General features: G+C 34.7%; 2 protein-coding genes across 2 annotated transcripts in view; both read left to right on the top strand.

The window, feature by feature from the left end:
* nectin4b (nectin cell adhesion molecule 4b) overlaps nt 1-9,257 on the top strand; it is a 58,343-nt gene extending 49,086 nt beyond the window's left edge. Inside the window, exons 10-11 of the mRNA XM_037681906.1 lie at nt 7,079-7,279; nt 8,010-9,257. Coding sequence (XP_037537834.1) covers nt 7,079-7,279; nt 8,010-8,294 — 486 coding nt within the window. The 3' untranslated portion in view covers nt 8,295-9,257. The remainder of the gene's footprint in view (nt 1-7,078; nt 7,280-8,009) is intronic.
* Nucleotides 9,258-18,563: 9,306 nt separating this feature from the next.
* tesk2 (testis associated actin remodelling kinase 2) overlaps nt 18,564-21,936 on the top strand; it is a 31,555-nt gene continuing 28,182 nt past the window's right edge. The window contains exon 1 of the mRNA XM_037682402.1: nt 18,564-18,738. The gene's annotated coding sequence lies outside the window, so the exon portion shown is untranslated. The remainder of the gene's footprint in view (nt 18,739-21,936) is intronic.

Consider the following 21,936-nt stretch of genomic DNA (forward strand, 5'->3'; position numbering starts at 1 on the left):
TTCAGTAACTTTTTATAATTGATTTTAGTTGATTTCATCACTGATTTCAGTAACTTTTTATAATTGATTTTAGTTGATTTCATCACTGATTTTTGGTTAAATTTATCATAATTTTTTAAATTTCATAATTGATTTTAGGTGATTTTTTATCATTGATTTTAGTTGCTTAACCATATTTTAGTTGATTTCATCATTGATTTTAGTTATTTTATCATTGATTTTTATTTATTAATCATTAATTTTAGTTGATGTTATAATTGATTTTAGTTTTTTATCATTGATTTTAGTTGATTTATCATTGATTTTAATTTATTTAATCATTGACCTTAGTTGATTTCATAATTGATTTAATCATTAATTTTAGTTGACTTATCATTATATTTAATTGATGTCTTCATTGATCTTAGTTGATTTCATCATTGATTTTTATCATAGATTTTAGTTGCCTTTTTCATATTTTAGTTGATTTAATCAGATTTTAGTTGTTTCATCACTGATTTCAGTTGATTTCATAACTGATTTCAGTTGATTTCATCATTGATTTCAGTTAATATTTTAATCATTGATTTTAGTTGATTTGATCATTGATTTTAGTTGATTTTTATCATTGATTTTTAGTTGCTTTTATCATTTTATAATCAATTTCATACTTGATTTCAGTTGATTTGATTTTGTTGATTTTTATCATTGATTTCAGTTGCTTTTATCCCATATTTTAGTTGATTTCAGTTTGTTTACCACTGATTTTAGTTGATTTATCATTGATTTTAATTTATTTAATCATTGACTTTAGTTGATTTCATAGTTGATTTAATTAGATTTTTGTTTATTTTTAATAAGATTTTAGTTTATTTCATCACTGAATTCAATTGATTTTAATCATTGATTTCAGTTGATTTGATAATTGTTTTTTTATTTTATTGGATTTCAGTTGATTGTAATTGATTTTGACATTGATTTTAGTTGTTTTTATCATTGATTTTAGTTGATTTATCATTATAATTAATATATGTCTTAATTGATCTTAGTTGATTTTATCATTGATTTTTATCATAAATTTTAGTTGCCTTTATCATATTTTAGTTGATTACATCAGATTTTAGTTGATTTTTAATCAATTATAATTGATGTCATCATTGATTTAAGTTATTTTTATCATTGATTTTAGTTGAATTTTTATCGTTTTCAGTTGATTTGATCATTGATTTTAGTTGATTTTATCATTGATTTTTAGTTGCTTTTATCACATTTTAATCTATTTCATACTTGATTTCAGTTGATTTGATTTTATCATTGATTTCAGTTGCTTTTATCCCATATTAGTTGATTTCATAATTGATTTCTGTTTATTTTTTATCACTGATTTTAGTCAATTTTTCATTGATTTTAATTATTTAATCATTGACCTTAGTTGATTTCATTACTGTGAAGTTATTTTAAAAATTGATTTCAGATGATTTGATCATTGGTTTTTGATTTTATTATTGATGTCAGTTGATTTTTTGTTGATTTTGACCTTGATTTTAGTTGTTTTAAAAAACTGATTTTATTTGATTTAATCAATTTTTAGTTGATTTTTTATAATTGATTTCAGTTGATTTTCACATATTAGTTGCTTTTATAATTGATTTCAGTTGATTTTATCATTGATTTTAGTTGATTTATCATAATTTTTAGTTGCCTTTATAATATATTAGTTGATTTCATCGAATTTTAGTTGATTTTTAAATCAAATTATAGTTTATTTCATCACTGATTTCAGTTGATTTTAATAATTGATTTTAGTTGATTGTATCATTGATTTCAGTTGATTTCATCATTGATTTTTGTTATTTTTATCATTGATTTCAGTTGGCAGAATCATTTATTTTAGTGGACTAATTATTGATTTCAGTTGATTTGATCATTGATTTTAGTTGATTTATTATTGATTTTAATTCATTTCTTCATTGACCTTAGTTGATTTCATCAGATTTTAGTTTATTTTTAATCATATTTTAGTTGATTTCATCCATTGATTTCAGTTATTTGATCATTGATTTTTTGTTGATTTCAGTTGATTTTATCATTGATTTCAATTGATTTCATCATTGATCTTAATTGATAGAATCATTTATTTTAGTGGACTAAATAATTTATTTCAGTTGAATTGATCATTGATTTTAGTTGATCTTAGTTGATTTATCATTGTATTTAATTGATGTATTCATTGATCTTAGTTGTTTTCATCATTAATTTTTATCATATATTTTAGTTGCCTTTATCATATTTTAGTTTATTTCATCAGATTTTAGTTGATTTTTTTATTAGATTATAGTTGATTTCATCACTGATTTCAGTTTATTTTAATCATTGATTTCAGTTATTTGATCATTGATTTCAGTTGATTTATCATTGATTTTAATTGATTTCATCATTGACCTTAGTTGATTTAATAATTGATTTATTCAGATTTTTAGTTTATTTTAAATCAGATTTTAGTTGATTTCATCACTGATTTCAGTTGATTTGATCATTGGTTTTTATTTTATTGATTTCAGTTGATTTCAGTTGATTTTGACATTGATTTTAGATGTTTTTATCATTGATTTCAGTTGATTTCATCATTGATTTTAGTTGATAGAATTATTGATTTTAGTGGACTTAATCATTGATTTTGTTTGATTTGATAATTGATTGCAGTTGTTTTTTATCATTGATTTTAGTTGATTTATCATTGATCTTAGTTGATTTCATCATTGATTTTTATCATAGATTTTAGTTGATTTGATCAGATTTTAATTGATTTTTAATCAGATTATAGTTGGTTTCATCACTGGTTTCAGTTAATTTTTTTATCATTGATTTTAGTTGATTTGATCAATGATTTTAGTTGCTTTTATCACATTTTAATCAATTTCATATTTGATTTCAGTTGATTTGATTTTTGTTGATTTTTATCATTGATTTCAGTTGCTTTCATCCTATATTTTAGTTGATTTCATTTTATTTTTTACCACTGATTTTAGTTGATTTATCATTGATTTAATCAGATTTTTAGTTGATTTCATCACTGATTTCAGTTGATTTTTAACAGATTTCAGTTGACTGGATCATTGGTTTTTATTTTAGATTTCAGTTGATTTTAGTTGATTTTGACATTGATTTTAGTTGTTTTAACATTGATTTTAGTTGATTTATCATTCTAATTAATTAATGTCTTAATTTATCTTAGTTGATTTCATCATTGATTTTTATCATACATTTTAGTTGCCTTTATCATATTTTAGTTAATTTTGTCATATTTTAGTTGATTTTTTTAATCAATTATAGTTGATTTCATCATTGATTTCAGTTATTTTTTATCATTGATTTTAGTTGATTTGATAATTGATTTTAGTTGATTTTATCATTCATTTTAGTTGCTTTTATCACATTTTAATCAATTTCATACTTGATTTCAGTTGATTTGATTTTTATAATTGATTTCAGTTGCTTTTTATCACTGATTTTAGTTGATTTTTCATCGATTTAATCATTGACCTTAGTTGATTTCATCATTGATTTAATCATTTTAGTTTATTTTTAATCAGATCTTAGTTGATTTCATAACTGATTTAGGTTGATTTTAATAATTGATTTCAGATTATTTGATCATTGATTTTATTATTGATTTCAGTTTATTTTTAGTTGATTTTGACATTGATTTTAGTTGAGTTTACCATTGATTTTACTTGATTTAATCATTGATTTTTGGTTGATTATCATTATTTTAGTTGATATTTTATCATTGATTTTAGTTGATTTTATAATTGATTTTAGTTGCTTTACCACAGATTTTAGTTGATTTCTTTCATTTCAGTTGATTTTTATAATTGATTTTAGTTGATTTTTTTATTGGTTTCAGTTGATTTAATCGTTGTTTTTTTGTTGATTTTATCATTTATTTATTTTTAATAATTTTTTTTAGTTTAAATTTTATCATTGATTTTAGTTGATAGAATCATTGATTTTTATCATTGATTTTAGTTGCTTTTATCACAGATTTTAGTTGATTTTTATTATTGATTTTAGTTAATTTAATCAGTTTTTAATTGATTTTTATCATTGATTTTAGTTGCTTACATCACATTGTAGTTGATTTCATAATTGATTTCAGTTGATTTGATCATTAATTTTAGTTTATTTTTAACATTGATTTTAGTTAATTGATTTCATAATTGATTTTAGTTGATTTTATCATTGATTTTAGTTTATTGTTTTTTATCATTGCTTTAATCGTTGATTTTAGTTGCTTTTATTACTGATTTGAGTTGATTTATCATTGATTATAGTTGATTTCATCATTGATTTTATCATTGATTTTAGTTGACTTTGTCATTGATTTCAGTAGATGTTTATCATGGATTCGAGTTGATTTTATAATTGATTTTAGTTTTTTAATAATTGATTTTATTTGATCGAATCATTGATTTTAGTTGATTTATCAGATTTTAGTTGATTTTGTAATATATTTCAGTTGATTATTTAATCAATGATTTTAGTTGATTTAATCATTGATTTTTGGTTGATTTTATCATTGATTTTTATCATTGATTTTTGTAGCACTTTGAGATTTTTGTTAATGAAAAGTGTGTTACAAATTAAATTCATTATTATTATTATTATCACATGTTCGGGTAACGAGTCATGTAAACAGAGTAACTACATATTTTCCATTTGAACTATTTAATGCATATCACGATCTCTTTGCACAACAAAGATCTCTCTTAACTCTTAACTACTACCACACCACATTTTATCTCAATTTCTGGAGTTATAGCCCTTTTTTGTAGTGAATGTTATGACAGCCATCTTGAATCAGGCTGACTTCAGTTATTAATCAGTTGTAGTTGTACACCCAGTGATTCATTTATGGAAGTTTTACTAAATTCTGTTTAGTGGTTCATAAGTTATTTTTGCTAACAGATGATTAATGGAGTTTGCCATAAAATGCAAGTGATCATTATACATGATCAGCAGACAATAATTATATAAAACATGCAGGATAGATGTATATAATAATGGCATTATCAGAGGATAGTGAATTTACAGATTACTAGATGTAAAAAAAGGGGTGTGTGGGATCAGTTGATAAATTGAGAGAAATGTGCAGTCTAAGGTTGAAATGTTTAAAACTGACATACACTGCCTGGCCAAAAAACAAAGTCACCATCAAAAAAAGGTCACACACTAATATTTCATTGGACCACCTTTAGCTTTGATCATGTCATGCATTCGCTGTGTCATTGTTTCAATAAACTTCTGCAATGTCAAAAGATCTATTTCCATCCAGTGTTGCATTAATTTTTCACCAAGATCTTGCATTGATGACCAGGCGCTAGACATGATGGGTGCATCACTTCACCTGCCTCTCTTCTTACCCTGATGCACCCATCACTCTGGAACAGGGTCAATCTGGACTCATCAGACCACATGACCTTCTTCCATTGCTCCATAGTCCAATCTTTATGCTCCCTAGCAAATTGAAGCCTTTTTTTTTCCAGTTAGCCTCACTGAAGACTGGTTTTCTTAAGGCTACCCAGCTGTTCAGTCCCAATCCCTTGAGTTCCCTTCACATTGTGCGTGTGGAAATGCTCTTACTTTCACTATTCGACACAGCCCTGAGTGCTACTGTTGTTATTCTTTGATTTGATTTCACCAAATGTTTAAGTGATCGCAGATCACGATCATTCAGGATTTTTTTCCGGCCACATTTCTTCCTCGAAGACGATGGGTCCCCACTATCCTTCCAGATTTTAATAATGCGTTGGACAGTTCTTAACCCATATTTAGTAGTTTCTGCAATCTCCTTAGAAGTTTTCTCTGCTTGATGTCAATGATTTGACCCTTCTCAAACAGACTGACATCTTTTTCACGACCACGCCATGTGTCTTTCCACATGGTTGTTTAAGAAATGAGAAGCAACTCATTCCACCAGTTGGTGTTAAATAACTTGTTGCCAGCTGAAAGATAATCGTCCATGCAGTAATTATCCAATAGGAGGCTCGTACATATTTGCTTAGTTAAATCCAGGTGGCAACTTTTTTTGGCCAGGCAGTGTATTTAAAACTGACACATACGAGTCAAAAGTGCAGCACTTGTAAAAGATGAGGTTGTTTGGAAGCTTGTGCAATCATTTAACATTAAAACATCTCGGACGTTTGACCGTAATTTGATTTATTAATTTTTTTTAAAGAGTGGACAAATTTAAAGAAAAACAGTAATAAAAGTGGAACCATTTGTCCTTAAGCAGTCTGTTATGAATCTCAGGATGATTTTAAGTTTAATAAACAGATTAACTCTGTTCTGCAGAAAAGCTTCTTCCAGTTAAGGCAGATAGTTAATCTTCAGTCAGTGCTGTCCAGATCTGACCTTGAAAAATAGTTCATGGATTACAACTCGACTCGATTACTCGATTACTGTAACACACTTTATGTTGGGGTCAGTCAGGTGTCCCCGCACGTCTCCAGCTCGTCCAAAATGCTGCAGCTCAGCTCTTGACAGGAACTCGTAGGTTTGATCATATTTCACCAGTTTTGTCCTCCCTTCACTGGCTCCCTGCGCGTGCCAGAATAGATTTTAAAATGCTCCTGTTGACCTTTAAGTGCATTAATACACCCTCTTACCTCTCCGAGCGAAAAACCAGGCTGAAGCTCAGAGGAGATCAGACTTTTTCAGTCGTGGGCCCTAAACTCTGGAACAATCTGCCTCCCCCCCTCCCAACATTAGACAGACCACCTCACTTCCTGTTTTTAAATCGCTTCAAAAAAACATCTGTTTAACACCGTGTGATTTGATTTAGTATTTTATTTAATATTTTATTGTTGTGTGTTTATCTGTTTTTATTACTCGTCATTAATGGCATCATTAATTAAATGATGTTATTAATTAATTGTTATAATTTATCTTTAATTACTACCATTGATTTTTATTGTTAGCACTTTGGTAACGGCTGCTGTTTTTAAATGTGCTTCATAAATAAAGTCGACTTGACTTGGTAGTTTTGACCGAACGGTTTCTGTCGGCGCTGAAATCTTCTCCTCCCCGTCTGATGCAGGAGCGTCCCGTCTTCAAAGGCAGCCAGTCCACGATGGGCGGGAAGTGGGGGTCCGGAGGAGTCGTGGAGCGGGATGAATATGGCCGTCCCGTCGTCTGGCACGAGGACAGACAGAGCCTGAGAGCCGTCGACATGGACGGAGAGAAGGAGGAGCGCAGGAGGAGGGTGGAGTCGTTCGTGAAGAGCAGCAACATGTCGCTGGTATGCGTCGGTGTGGGAGATGAAGATGAAACGTCGTTTTGTTTTTAACTTTGCTGCGTGTTGCTTCACTTCTGAGCTTGCATCGTCACTAATGAATACATGAAGGTTAATAAATAATTAATGGTGTCGTAGAGACGGAGGGCAATCCTTCACAACAGAAAGACGAACGAGAAGCTTGTTTTGGAACTGAAAACCCGTCGGCAAGAGGCAGCCATCTTGATTATTCTTGATTATTATTATTATAAAACTTAAATTTTATACAATTGGCTAAATCGGAGTTTACTACAGCTTTAAACAAAACTGGCTTAACGCCATAAATTTTAGATATTGAGCTAAAATTAGAGGCCGAGCATCATCTCCAACACACTCCGAGCTCTACGCTTTACCTGTGAGCGTCAAACCTGTCTGTTAGCAAAATAACTCATGAACCACTGGATCGATTTTAAATTAATCGCTGGAAGTGCATCTATAGTTGAAGTTTTGGAGTCAGCCTGGTGTAAGATGGTTGCCAAAGTAATGCTAAACTAAAAAGGTCATTAACTGTAAAGTTAATCCTGAACACGTGCACTCAACGAGCGCGCTCATTATCACGAGATTTTTGATGAAGCTTAAAACTGACACGAGCGGCGGTGGGGGGAATCCATATTTCAGTCCAAACAAGATCTTTAGTGTTTAAAACTTCTGTCGTCGGGGGAAATAAAAATAAAAAGCGTTTTTCTGCGTCTTCCAGGATTCAGGTCTTCCATCGTCACTGGTTCCCCTGAAGGCTCAGCAGGACGACTGCACCGGGCCCAGAGAACCGGACCTGGGCCACCTGCAGGAGGGAGGCCCCCCGCCTGGAGACGAGTGGAACCCGATCCAGTGTGAACCGGACGGACAGGAGGACGACGAGAGCTGCAGCTCCTACCAGATCTCCGAGGCTCTCAACAATCATTTTTACTACAGCAACGGGATCCTGAGGCCGAGGCCGCACTCCAACGCAATCCTGCTGCACCCCCAGTCCCAGATCATCTGAACCTCCGTCTCCTCCAGAACTTTTGAAGAAATACTGTCTCCCTGCAGCGACAAACTTCTTATTTGAAACCAGATGTTTATTTTTAAAACACACAAAGTGTGTCACAGAAAAGACAAAAACTGCACATTTTTACTTCTTGGGACATTTTAAACTGTTATTTTCTATATTAACTAGAAAGTTTTTAATTATTTGGGGGGGTCTTTTTATGCATTTTTGGTTTGCTACGAGAGAAACGACAGCAAAGATCCACGGTGGGAGGTTTAAAAACTCTATGGTTTAAAAATCTGAGGACTCTGAACATTTTGCCTGTCTAAAAATCAACGTGCACACTGTGAGTAAAACTTATTATCCCAGAATATAAAGGAAAACTATTACTGTTGCATAAACTTTACTGTCCTGAGTACTAAATGTAAAGTGTTTTTGTTGAAGTACACTTGAAACCCGTTTTACAAGAAGTCCCACAAATTCTGCGACGCCGGTAACGTTGAAACAATTTAAGGAGGAAAATGTGAAGAAAAAGGCTCCAAGTGTCGATATACTTTAGTTAGGATGCTCATTGTGGATGAGAATTTCTTATGTGTGTGTATATATTGTATATAGTCAATAAACCATAACATTATGACCACTTGCTCTACATTGGCTGGGTTAATACTAATTGTTTTAAGAGCAGTTCTTTTAATCAATTGGGATCAGACAAAGAAAACCTAGAGTGTCTTTTAATGCAACAGTAACATTAGATTGTGTGGATTATTATGGTATGGGGTGTGTAGATTTGGTTTGTCTCCCTCAGATGACCTTAGACTGTGTTTTAACCACTCCTCAATCTGTGAAGACTCCACTCCTGAGAAGAGCCTGGTCAGGTGTACCTGACAGGCCTGAAAACTTAAGCAGGTGGGAAATATTAAATTAAATTGTCATTTTTTGATGGGGCGCCACGTGAAACACAACTATGACTGAGTGCAACGCAATGCTAGGAAGAGGCACTAACGGAAATGGTTGTTTTCAAGATAAAATACCCTAAAGACCAGTGTATGGAGAAACATTTACATATTGTTTTTGGAAAAGCTCTTATTTGTGTAGTATTATTTGTGATCCATGGACTGGTTCATGCACAGAACAGAGGCAACTTGGGGTTTGGTGTCTTGCCAAAGGACACTTCAGCATATTGCTGGGAGCCAGAATCAAACCAACAACTTTATGTTTAACATATGCACTTCCTCGAGTGACCCAAACGGCTTTTTCTGCTCACACTTGAGGCCTGTTTTGAGTCACCAACAATTCATTTAAGTTAAACACGTCCTAGGTAATAATGTTTTTCTCTTTTGTAAGGCTGCACAATATTATTAATTTTTTATATATTACAATAACATAACTTTCAATACACCCACATTTCCCTAACTTTTCAGTCTTCACTTTCATCTAAACCAGAAGTGGGAGTTAAATCCAGCACGTGTGTTGGATTGATCAATTAGCACAAAAAAAATTGACCACCCACTTCAAATCTGCAATATTTATGACTTTTTGCAGTTCAAGCAGTCGAAGTTATGATATTAAGCAGCCGTACCAGAGTTTCCCACACATGAGGTTTGAACCCATGCAGGTTTTGTGAATGACAGAAAAATATGTGAATGTTCCTGCAAAAAATTTAAATTAATGCACGCTCTTGTTGGTGGTCATAACGTTATGGATCGTTGCCGTTTGTGTATGTGAAAATATAAAATTGCTCTCAACAGCCAAAAGAGGAACTTTAACGGAAAAACATGAACAAAACGTGGACTTCACTGAGATAAAACGCAACAAACTAAACTTTTATATTAAGAGTTTAGTGCTGATGACAGACTTGACCAACTATGAACAATTAATAAAAAACACTGTCAGGTGACGATGAATACACTGTAAAGTGCTTTAAACTGTATGCGAGTGCTTTTCTGTGAAACAGAAATAAAATGACATGTCATTAATTACTCATTAAAAGTTACAACTTCTCGACTTTTACAAACATCATGTGGTCAACGCAGCTGTAACAGACGTGTGCACGACATCCTGTAAAGCAACCGCCTCATTCATTTAGTTTGAACAGGGACTAAACGTACAAGCTGAGCGAGATCAGCTGTTGAACAGCTAAAATAAACCATGTATCTATCTTCATACTGTGAGATGTGAACGTTCCCCGTTTCCTCAATGTGATGATTTAGGGTGGACCTGGGATTTGAAACCGGTGGAAATTGGCCTGTTCTAAAATCAGAAACACAAACAGGAGAGAAATTACTGGACAAGTTTAAACATTTAGCTGGGTTAGATCCTGCGGAAGCAGATTGTTCTGAATGATGTCCTTTGTACAACGTCGAAACATTTTAATTCTTCTGTGGGACTCCAGATCTCTTTCAGGGTAACAACTCTTATCTGTAAGGCCTGAGTTATCACTGAATGCTTCACCAGGGTCGCAAATTATATAAATCAAATACGCTGGACTTTACCACCAACTTATTTGAGATTTTAAAGAGAACTTTTTGGAAATGTTTGTCGATCTGTACATCTTCTGTATGTCAGTGAGGAAAAAACGGGTTTAATTTGAAGAAAAAGATCGTGCACGTCTTTTAAAGTGAACGATGCAAGAATAATCCAATTAATGCCAGAAATCTTCAGTGAACTGTATCTTTAAAAACAGGTATTTTTCTTAGTTTACATAAGAAAAATACATGTGACCACACTTTGTGCTATGGTACTTAGGCTGTTTGGAGAAAACACATTTTAAATTTGACTAGTAACATCAAAGTGGATTCTATGCACGTTTTATTTTTGAGAACTTTTTCCCCCAGGCCAAGTAAAAGTAGCCGTCAACTTTTGAATTATAGTTGTAGAATATTCAATATTAACTTAAAATGGAAATATGTAAAGTATATTTTAGATTAGAAGCTTTACAGTGATAGGTTTCCTCTCCAACCATCTCTAAACATTACCGTATTTTTCGACCTATAAGTCGCGTTTGTTTTTGTTTTTTTGCGTAATTTGCACGCCCTGCGACTTATACGCTGAAGCGACATATTTATGTTTTTTCCCCATATTTATAAACCAATTTTTGGCTGAGATCAGAATCAGAATCAGAATGCCTTTATTGTCATTATACGCAGTACAATGAAATTAAGATATGACTGTTTTCATTCATTCTGACTGAAAATATTGAACACTACTATTTTCTGCTGCTAGTATGGAATGTCATTGTGTCATGTAATAGGAACATGTGGTTATTAATTACACAATCAGCTTGCCAAAGCTACCACTGTCGTCCAGCTCACCTGGAGCAACCGTCAAATCAGCTTCATTTCGTTGCACCGCCCCGACGAAACTAATTAACTAATTTGACCACTGAAGTGCATTTATTAAGTAAAACTTAGACTGAGACACACCTTTGCTGTAAAGTCGAGCAAACAAATAATTGTTCTTAGGTGATTATCTTGTTAAATTTTGAAAAAATGCAGCGCGAGTCCTCCCGTGCGCGCTCCTACTTCCGCATATCTGCTTTTGAAATATGGCTGATTTGACTGTAAACGTGCATTTATTAAGTAAAAGTTAGACTGAGACACACCTTCGCTATAATTTCAAGTAAACAAATTGTTTTTGAGTGTTAATCTTGTAAAATTATTGTTAAAGTCCTCCCGTGCACGCTCCCGTGGCCGCCATTTGGCAGCCAATCGATTTACGGCACACCGGCCCATATTTCCGAGTTATCAGCGGTGACGTGCAACAAACACGATGCGTCAGCGGTGACGCATAATAGATGCTACGTATACGGCAAAGCAGCGCATTTGTGGATTTTTCCACTTTATTAGACATATTTGGGTAGAAGCAACTTATAGGGCGGTGCGACGTGTACGGCGGAAAATACGGTATATCTAGTTAGCCAAATAATTTGACCAAGAAGACTTCTTTCTTACAGAGGTCAAAGTCCGTATTTATTTTAAGTGCATAGGGTTTGAGTTAATGTGTTGTTAAGAATTTGATGTTTTGCAGGATGTTTAAACAGACCAGAGACACAACCAAATAAAAGTAAAAGTTAAAAGTAATTCAAAAAGGGCGCGCAGTAAAACGAGATGGCTAAAATAGTTTTTTTTAGTATAAAATGCAGGAAAATCCGCCTCGTTTCTTATTTTCAGCTCCTGTTCATTAAACAGCGTTCTGAGCAAGCGCTTCTTTGTGCGTTCGTTGATGCGTGCGCAGGTTACTCCTCTGAGAAAAACACTTGCCACACATGTCACACGTGTACGGTTTCTCTCCCGTGTGAATTCGTTGGTGAATCTCCAGGTGGCTGACGCGATCGAAGCTTTTGCCACAGAACGGGCAGATGTACCACTTCTCTTTAATGCGCCGACTCGCTACTGCTTTGTGCAAGTCTGGACCATTGAACAGAAACAGTCTGCTCTCTGAGCTGAAGGGCGACATGGTTTTAGTTTGCTGTTTTTCTGAAAGGAACCCAACAGGCATCTCTCGCTCTGTTCGGTTTACTGCTTGATGACTTGGTTCAGGTTGGCTGAAAATCACAGGAGCTCTGGATTTACCCGAGGCACCTTGCACCGCCACGTTATCCCTCATACATCTGTCAGAATACGCTGCTGATTTATCAAAGATGTCCACGGCATTTTGAATGAGCAAGATCTCCGAGTCCAACTGCTTTGGCTCGTAGAAACAGTCCGAGTCATCTGCTGTGTCGCTGCCTCCCACTGAAATCGCCAACCACTGCTGGTTCTCCTGATCCTGTAAAACTTCAGCGGGTTGTCGGTTCCGCTCCTCCTCCTCCTGATGAACTGCTCCATCACCGCCGCCGAGGTCCGACTCCGATGCCTGCTCCACAATCTGAACATCATCGTCATTTTCTAGCTTGACAGCCAAGTCTTCATCTTCATCATCTTTGTCTTCAGGCTCGCAGCAGAGGTCAGATGTGTGATGTCTGGTCCGACTGTCCTCCGTCTGATCAGGAGCGGTTCTATTGGCTGGAGAGTTCACTTCATCTCTGACGCTCTGGTCAGAAGACAACGTCTGAACGGAATCATCCGAAGGCCCTGGAACGACAAAACAATCTTTCTAAAAACTATTTAACAGAACTTTCCCTTTGCAAAATATTTTTAAAGTCAAACTGTATGTATAACAACTGCATTGTTAAAAGGCAGGTCATTCAATTCAATTTTATTCGTTTGAATACCGAAGATGCAACAAATGTATTTATCAAAGAGTTTAGGGGCAGAGCTGGTAAAAACTGAAACAATTCCTGTTTGGGTTTTGCTCAAACATGAACAAACGCGAGAAACTAGATGTGAAATCTTCACACAGCATTAATATATTTAAAGTTACTGCAGTAGGTGATCAATTTTCAGATAAATGACTGAAACAAAACACGTACCTGATGCAATTATTAAACTCGGGAACATCGATAATTAATTTAACTGTTGTGTGCGTGTGTAAAGCGTCTTCTTTGCATTTAAATGGAACAAACTTTGCACATGTATATTCAGTTCATTTAAATAATTATTTTATTTAAAGAAGCAGAATAAACTCTGAAAATCTTTAACCTGCATATTCCACTTTGTTTAGGGTTTTAAGGGACTGACTGTAGGTCTAGAAAAATAGAAAACAGACAAACAAAGAATAAACAAATAAACAAAAAGGTATCACTTGTTTTTAAGGGTCCCTTTATAAATTATTTATTACCAAAAGAACATTTATTTATGAGTTTGTAAACACTTTAAAAAGCATGGACAGGCATTTATTAAACAGTTATAAAATGCTGTTCATACATTAAAACAGGCTCATTATTTGGCAAATTCAATTAATATATTTTTATTGCTTCAGTCGCTCAGTTTACTTGTTAAACTAGATAACGGCAATTTACTGTTTTTATTGTTGCTTTTAGTGTTTTACAGCACCCTGATTTATTGTTTTAAATCACTTATTTTATTTTAATTGCAGTTTTACTGTAATTTATTGTTATCGTTTACTGTTGTCTGTACTTTATATGTTCTGTCTGGAACAGGTTCCTCTTGTAAATGAGTCTTCGGGGCTGAATGAGACGAGCCTGCATAAAGAAAGAAAGGTTGAACGAATAACGACCGAGGTTTAATAAAATCTAAATAAAGATTAAATAAATAAAAAGGTACAGCACTTGATCACGCAAACCTGCTTAAATATATGAAGTGTTTCATAGCAGTTTTATAAATGGTCGGCAACGCTTTATAAAGTGTTTTCAAACTCATAAATAACATTTTGAATCATTTCAATCAGGGCTCTTTTTAGATTGTGGTACCCGCAAAGTTTCCTTTATTTCCAAAATTGAAAATTACATGCAACATTGGATATGCATAATATTTGTCTCATTGTATTTAATCAGAATGAAACTTAACTTGTGAGATTCTAAATTACTGTGAAAAGATAGAAATGTGACTGCTGATTTTAGTGGTAGTTCCTACCATCACCAGAAGGCGGCAGTAGCTGCGCTCTGTTGGAAAACGTCGAGGACTTATTCGAAGCCTGAGAATGAGCCAACAAACGCTCGTTTTCCATCGACTGCAACTTGTTGTTCAGAGCTTTAATTTCGTTTTCTCTCCGACGGAGCTCGACCTGTATGAGAGCGAAGCCATCCTCCCACAGTTTGCTAATTTCCACCACGGCGGCTTTGGCTAGCATCTCCATGATGGAGGTTAGCTTGCTCTGGAAAGCCACACAGTTGTTGTCCATGTCGGCTCGGTTCGGCGGCCCTGCTGGCTCGAACGACGTGTCGGGCGTTAAACTTCCTTCATGTGAGGACAAACAACAAAACGGCAGCAGCGTTGCTTTGCCGTTTTGGTTTACATATGCTGATTTGAGTAAAAACCTTTGCAAATGTAACAGCAACAGGAAACGGCTGCGGTCACGTGACCAGAACACGGGCGCTTCTGATTGGCTAGATTTCAGCTGGAAAACGTGACGTAGTGGTATTTAACAACTGCCCACAGTTTATATTTATTTTTGACACATTACGGAAGCGTATTCAGTGCATTTAAAAATATAAACGAACATATCTTTGTATATTACTTTCAGATCTAAAAGGGCAGAACAGTTTTGGAAAACTTATTTCCAGAAACTTTCCATTGGAAATATCCTGATGCATGCTCAATAATCCAGGCAGAAAAATCCAAAAAAGTTAAATCTGGTCCTCTGAACATTCAAAAAAACAAAAACAACAAAGCAAAACAACGAAAAGTAGAAACGTTTCATCTTTCATCCAAAAGACTTCCTCAGTCTGAGGTGCTGTGTTCAGCTCAGTCTTATAAATAGCACCTTTTCATCGTGGATCAACCAGTTTGCTGCTGACAACCAAAACCAGCTGCTCATGGTCAAGAAGGACCATCAGACTAACCATGGATCATTTCCATTGGAAGTTAAACTGGAAATTTGCAAAGTTTTCCAAACTGGAACTTTCCAGAGGAATTATGAGAGGTTATGGGAGTTAACTGGAAGTTAGGGGTAATTTTAATAAATTGTTTTATACCCAAACATAAACAAAGTTTTTTTCCCCTTCTATTATAGGCTAATCAGGAGTTTGACTTAAAGTTTATGAAAGTAACAAATGTTATGACTTAATTTGGATTTGATGCCATAACTTTTAGAAATCTTGAGCATATTTACAATTCCCTTTTTTTCGTTGTAATCCATTTCTAAACTTATGTATACAACGCTGAACCAAAATAATCATGTTTCATTTTATTTTGGTATTATAGTCACATAAAACAAAGCAAAAATGGATTTAAATATCACCAAAAAAAATCATTTATGTACATAAAATGTAAAATACTACTCACACAAGTTTTTGTTTGATCATCCATACATCATCTTTACCCGCTTCTTCCTTTTCGGGACGCGGGGATCACTGGTGCCCATGTCCAGCCATCACTGTGTGAGAGGCGGGGGACACCCTGGACAGGTCTTCAGTCCATCACAGGGACACATAGAGACAAACGAGACAAACAACCATTCAAGCTCACCTATAAGGACAATTTAGCGTTACCAATCAGTCTAACATGCATGTTTTTGATCTGTGGGAGGAAACCAGAGTATCCGGAGAAAACCCTCGCATGCACGGAGAGAACATGCAAACTCCACCCAGAAAGGCCCCCCCCCGAGCGGGATTTGAATCAGGGTAACCTGCTCACTGAGAGGCAGCAGCTCTACCTGTGCCACCGTGCTGCCCTTATTTGATCATTATTTCACCATTTCTGTCATTTTATCCATATAAAACAAAACAAATTCTATGATGCATGCTCAGTAATCCAGGTAGACAAATCTGACAAGGAGGTCATCTGGACGGATTATTCTTTGTTTTGTATTTTCCAAAAAACTTCTTCAGTGTGAGGAGCTGCAAGCAAACTCAGTCTTATAAATAGCACCTTCTCGTAGCATCAACCAGTTTGCTGGTGACAGCCAGAACTAGATGTTCACATGCAAAAGGAGGACCATCAGTCTAACAATTGATCATTGGTGCCTTGATGGTTGCTTGCTATTCACAGAAGATTGAGTGATCCATACCAGCACGCTGTTTAACAATGGACGAGTTCTCTTCACAACGATGACGTTCTTCACTCCTCTCTCAAACCATCGTACCTCTCTATCAAGGATGTGCACATCTTCATCCCTGAAACAGCGACGGCTGGCCTACAGATGAGTGTAGACCGCAGAGTCCTGGCCTGTAACGGACCACAGCCCTGACACTGAACAGCATACACAACATTATTCTGTTTGCGCCTGGGGACTGGATCTTGACGAACCAGTCTTTGCTGTAATGCATTATGGAGTTTGAAAGCCATTGGGCTGCCATGTTTAGAAAATAATTGTCCAAGTTTCTCTGAAACTCCCGCAACATACAGAATGACCACTGGTCACCCAAACCCCAGGCTCAGACCAGTGGTCATGCTGTGGGAGTTTCAGAGAAACTGAGACATTTATTTTCTGAACGTGACATCCCAGGGCCTTTCAAACAGCAGGAAACTGTACTTCAGTGTTTGCTTGAGCTCACCTAGAAAGGTTGACACTTCGATAGATATAATCCCAGGGGAGGGAATTTGAGAATTTGCCATTTGTCACATTTGTCATGTGATGCTGCAGTCAGGCCCTGTACTCTGACAGACACAATGAAAGACTGACCCAGATGTCTGTTTAGCACATCATCCTTCTCCAGCACATGTTCAAACCTGCATGCGCTTAAAGAGCTTTCCTACAAAACATTCCTTAACAAATATCACGATGCATGCTCAAGGTTAAGTTTGATAAGGTTTGTTAAATACGTAAAGTGGGACAAAAATTTATTACTTTTTTTTTTAATATGGTGGCAATATGTTGTTGCTTTTTCACTGGAATAGGAATAGCAGTGCTGCCTCTGCTTGCCCACCAGGTGAGGCTATATTTCCACATAGATTTGAAACACGTTCCTGTGCTCACCAAAGTTTAATCATGGGGCATTTGTTAAGGCAATCGAGAATGCTGAAAATAAAACAAGTTCATGAAAATATGCTTCCAAGTTCTGCTGTCTGTTGTGCATCAAAGATCTTTACTGTGACCTGTGAAATAACTAAAATCACATTTGATTATATTACCCAAGTATCTTACTTTACTCAACACACACTTGGCCTGACAAAAAAAAACAAACAAAAAAAAACAAGTAAAAAATAAAATCTTATCTTTTTCAGACGTTGCAATCATGACACCACGTTTTATAGAGTTAAGCACAAATAAACTTCTTTATTTTGTATGTTTACATCGGAAAAAAGGTACTCAAAAAGAAGAAAACATTGAAAATTAACTAAAAAAAAATCACAATAAATTATTTACAGTTTTAATCAAATTAACTTAATCAACTAACATGTTTTTATTAGCGCACTAAATATATTTCTAGATTTAATAAATGTTAAGAATAGCTATTTTATTTACTCATTACTCATCACAGGTCTGCAGCCTACAGTGGTCACATGATCAAATACGCAAGACTCATTGGCTCAAAGACGTGCCAATCAAACGTGGGCGGGGTCAGTGGGATGGAAGCAGGGAGACGACGGAGCTGTCAAACCCCAACAATCGTTTGAAATATCGCCAAACGAGCGCAGCGGAAACCGTCGTATTTTACCTCTTTTAGATATAATACCGACTCAAGCTGATTTTGCGTTGGTTTTCGGGATTCAGCCTTTGGATATTTGGACTTTGGAGCCGTCGCTGTGGGCAGTTGTTGTTTTGTGCGTGTTTGTTGGCTCTAAAGCTAACGTCTGTTAGCTTTCGCTGCCTCGCTCCAGTTTTGTTGACAAACTAGCCCGTCCGCTAGTCGCTGTTTCAGCCTTTAGCTGGTCATTTTCTTAAGCAGTATCTTCTGGTAGAGGCATGGGACCCAGCTCGGACTGTTCTTCTCAATTCTTCAGTGAAGTAATATCAGGTGAGTCCGCTTAACTTTAAAGAAGACCTGAACTTTTATCCTTGCAGCTGTTTCTAACGTCATGTTTACATTTTCTCTGCAGTCTAACAAACTTGAACCAACACACTTCCCACAACTTTTGGTTCTTTATTTATTTGTGCACACATAAAATGGCTTGTTGCATAAAACTCCACATACAGACCAGTTGTATCCAGGTAAAGGCAGGTTTTCCCCCCCCATCAGTTTATTCATTATTCACACAAACCACTGAAGAATGACTGGAATGCTGTGACTCACATATTTGGGATGTTTACCTCAGTAAATTGTCCTTATTTCTTGAAGATTAGAAATGTAGTTTACAGAAGACAATTCTGTCAGAGCATTGTTTTTTGCAAAACTGTTCTCAGTACAAATGCACATACAGAAAGCTCCACCATACCCATAAATCTCATGCTCTGCAGTGACAGTAAATTATTTGTGGAAGCCTAACATTATAACATCACTTAGCTTTTGATTTATTGGTGACTTGTTCTATTAGTCTGTAATCCACGCCACAGCTGGATTGCGCTCAGCTGTCCCAAACCACTCTGAAAACATTTGGCTGGAGGCTGCTTTGGTGCGATGCCCCATCTGTTTTGAAGCAGCAACAGGCCACATTTTAAAAAGACCACGAAAAAAGCAGCCACCCAGTGTCCCTTTAGTGTGGTTGTTTAGATGAATGCCCTTTGAAAATGAAGGCCACAGAATACTGTATATCTATTTTTGTTTTATCACTTACAACGTCATAGAGGGTCGTTGTACTATGGTATATAACATTTTTATTATGTTTACTTTTTTAAGTATATTTGCACAACATTAAATCTTTGCTTTAGATGATTGCATAAACTTAACAGACTATCCACAACCAGAGCAGATTGTCAGTCTGTATATATATATTTTTTGTTTACATGCACTTCAATATAATGAATCTTGATTAAAAAATATTATGAAAATGTCCTGATGCATGCTCAATAATCCAGGTATATAAATCTCATAAGGTTAAATCAGGTCCTCTGGATGGATTATTTTTTTGTTGAAGAAGAAGAATCCGTCCAAATGACCCGATTTAACCTCGTTGTATTATGAAAATGTGTTTTTACATTAAAATAGCTAATATATTTTATGTTTATGTGACATGGACTGATTAATAATCTAATTAAGGAAACACCTGGCTCATCAGAAGGCATTAAAAATCAAGAAATAGTTTTATTCTCGTACAAGAAATATTCACGCATGGGAAATTTGTGCTCCTTTTAGTCTGCCTTGACCACTAATGTGGGCGTGTGAATTAAAAACCCTTTCTGGTTGCTGTGAACTGTTATGATTCAAGAGTGTGCTAATGTTCTTGGCCCATTCTCGTCGACTCATTTACTACAGAAATCTGTCTCTGCTCCTCGATGGAAATCTTTCTGAAAATAGACAGGAAAGCTTAGGCCTGATACTTTGGGCTTGTGCTTTGCTTGGCACAGGAGCTTTTTTTTTTTTCACGATGCACCATATTGGCAAGGCAAAAAATGGATTTGTAAAATAAAAAAAATAAAAAAAGAAGAATGTCAATCCTTTTAAGGGTATGACTGGGACAGAGAATGATCACAGAAGTCATGTAGGTGGGAACTCTTTGAGTGTGGTGTCGTCGTTAGGATCTAATCCCTTTAAACCTCCTCAGGGGCTCAGATTGACTGTTTAGCTTTCAGCATTAGTTCTTTAAACATCCTCTGATTTAAAAAATCTGAACCTTTTTTAAAGTTTGCAACTATTTGTTGAGCATCATGCTCATCATAAAATCACAACCCTGGACCAAAATGACTCAAATCTTAATTGGCTGCAGGAGAAGAGCTCCTAATAAGTGAGTTTGCAGAATGAGGAGGAGAATGCAGAATTACAGGCACCGTTGCATGAAGGAGGACACTGTAATACGAATTGTAACTTCTTTTTTTTTTGCACGTGAGGTCACAAGAACTACAAGTAATTTTAAAAATGATTAAAAACTGTTTTATTTTTCTGGAAAATGCAAGGTGACCATTGCATTATTTCACAAGAACGTATTCTCAAGACACTTTAAAGATAAATTACAGAAGCTTAATTCATGTTCTGTTAAAACCAGTCTAGACCAGTTCACTTCCAGTTGTAGTCAATAAAACAAATCAATTGAAACTAATTATTTAACATTATTATTATCATCAATCCATAAACTATTTAGCCTAAAGAAGAAAACTTAATATCACGCTGGGCTATAAGTCATATATAATTTTTCTGTGTAACTTAAAATACTTGTTGACATTTTAATAATAAAGTAATTTTAAACATTTTAGTATTTTATGTCATTGCATTTAGTTTTGACTTTCTTTCAGGTCTTGTCTGTTTCTTTCCCTTTTATTTTTCGCTTCTGTTTAGTTTTGACATTGTTGAGCAAAAAAAAACCACAAAAATAAAATGATCAGAATGTTTTTTTTCTGTATTTTTTCCAGTAACCAATCGACTGTTTCAGCATCAGAAAAAGATTTGTATAAATCTCCCTAAGAAATTAATTATTGAGTGATTTCTACAGCTTGTTTAGTGTACATTATCATTAATCAGAAGACAATGGCAGTGTTTTAATGCCTCTAATATTCTACTTACTTATTGAATCTTTATTTGTGTGTGAATAATATCAATGTACTTCTGTGAGGTTAATCAAAAATTGTAAAGTTGTATATTTTATTTGTTATTTCAGTTCAGCCAAAATTACAGATGTGCTCATTCTATATGTATTTTAAGAGCGGTACACTGCTCAAGCCAATTAAACTTATTCTTAAACAAAAATTCTTAACTGACCATTAAATCAAAGTAATATTTATAAGGCTCTCAAGGGCACAGCTATGAAATTACAGGCAACATAATGAATATTACAAAAGTCCTTAAAGGTATACCTGATCATTGGGAGATTTTATGCTTAACAACTTACTTGGTTTGTTTTACTTTTAGCCTGAGTATTTAGGAAATGGATTTTTAACCAGGCTGTACATTGTAAATGGTAAAAGATTCCTCTGACATAAAGTATTTTCTGAAGAATATGAAAGCCACAGTGTTTACAGTTATGAAAAAGTCCTTCAGCCACATGACTTCCTTCCCTGTCCCTCTTTGTACCCTGCTGTTTTTGTTTTGGATGGTCGAAAAGATCCAAGACGTGAGCTATTTTTT

The sequence above is a fragment of the Nematolebias whitei genome, chromosome 9 (assembly GCF_014905685.2).
Source record: "Nematolebias whitei isolate Nwh7 chromosome 9, NemWhi1, whole genome shotgun sequence".
In the NCBI taxonomy this organism is placed as follows: Eukaryota; Metazoa; Chordata; class Actinopteri; order Cyprinodontiformes; family Rivulidae; genus Nematolebias; species Nematolebias whitei.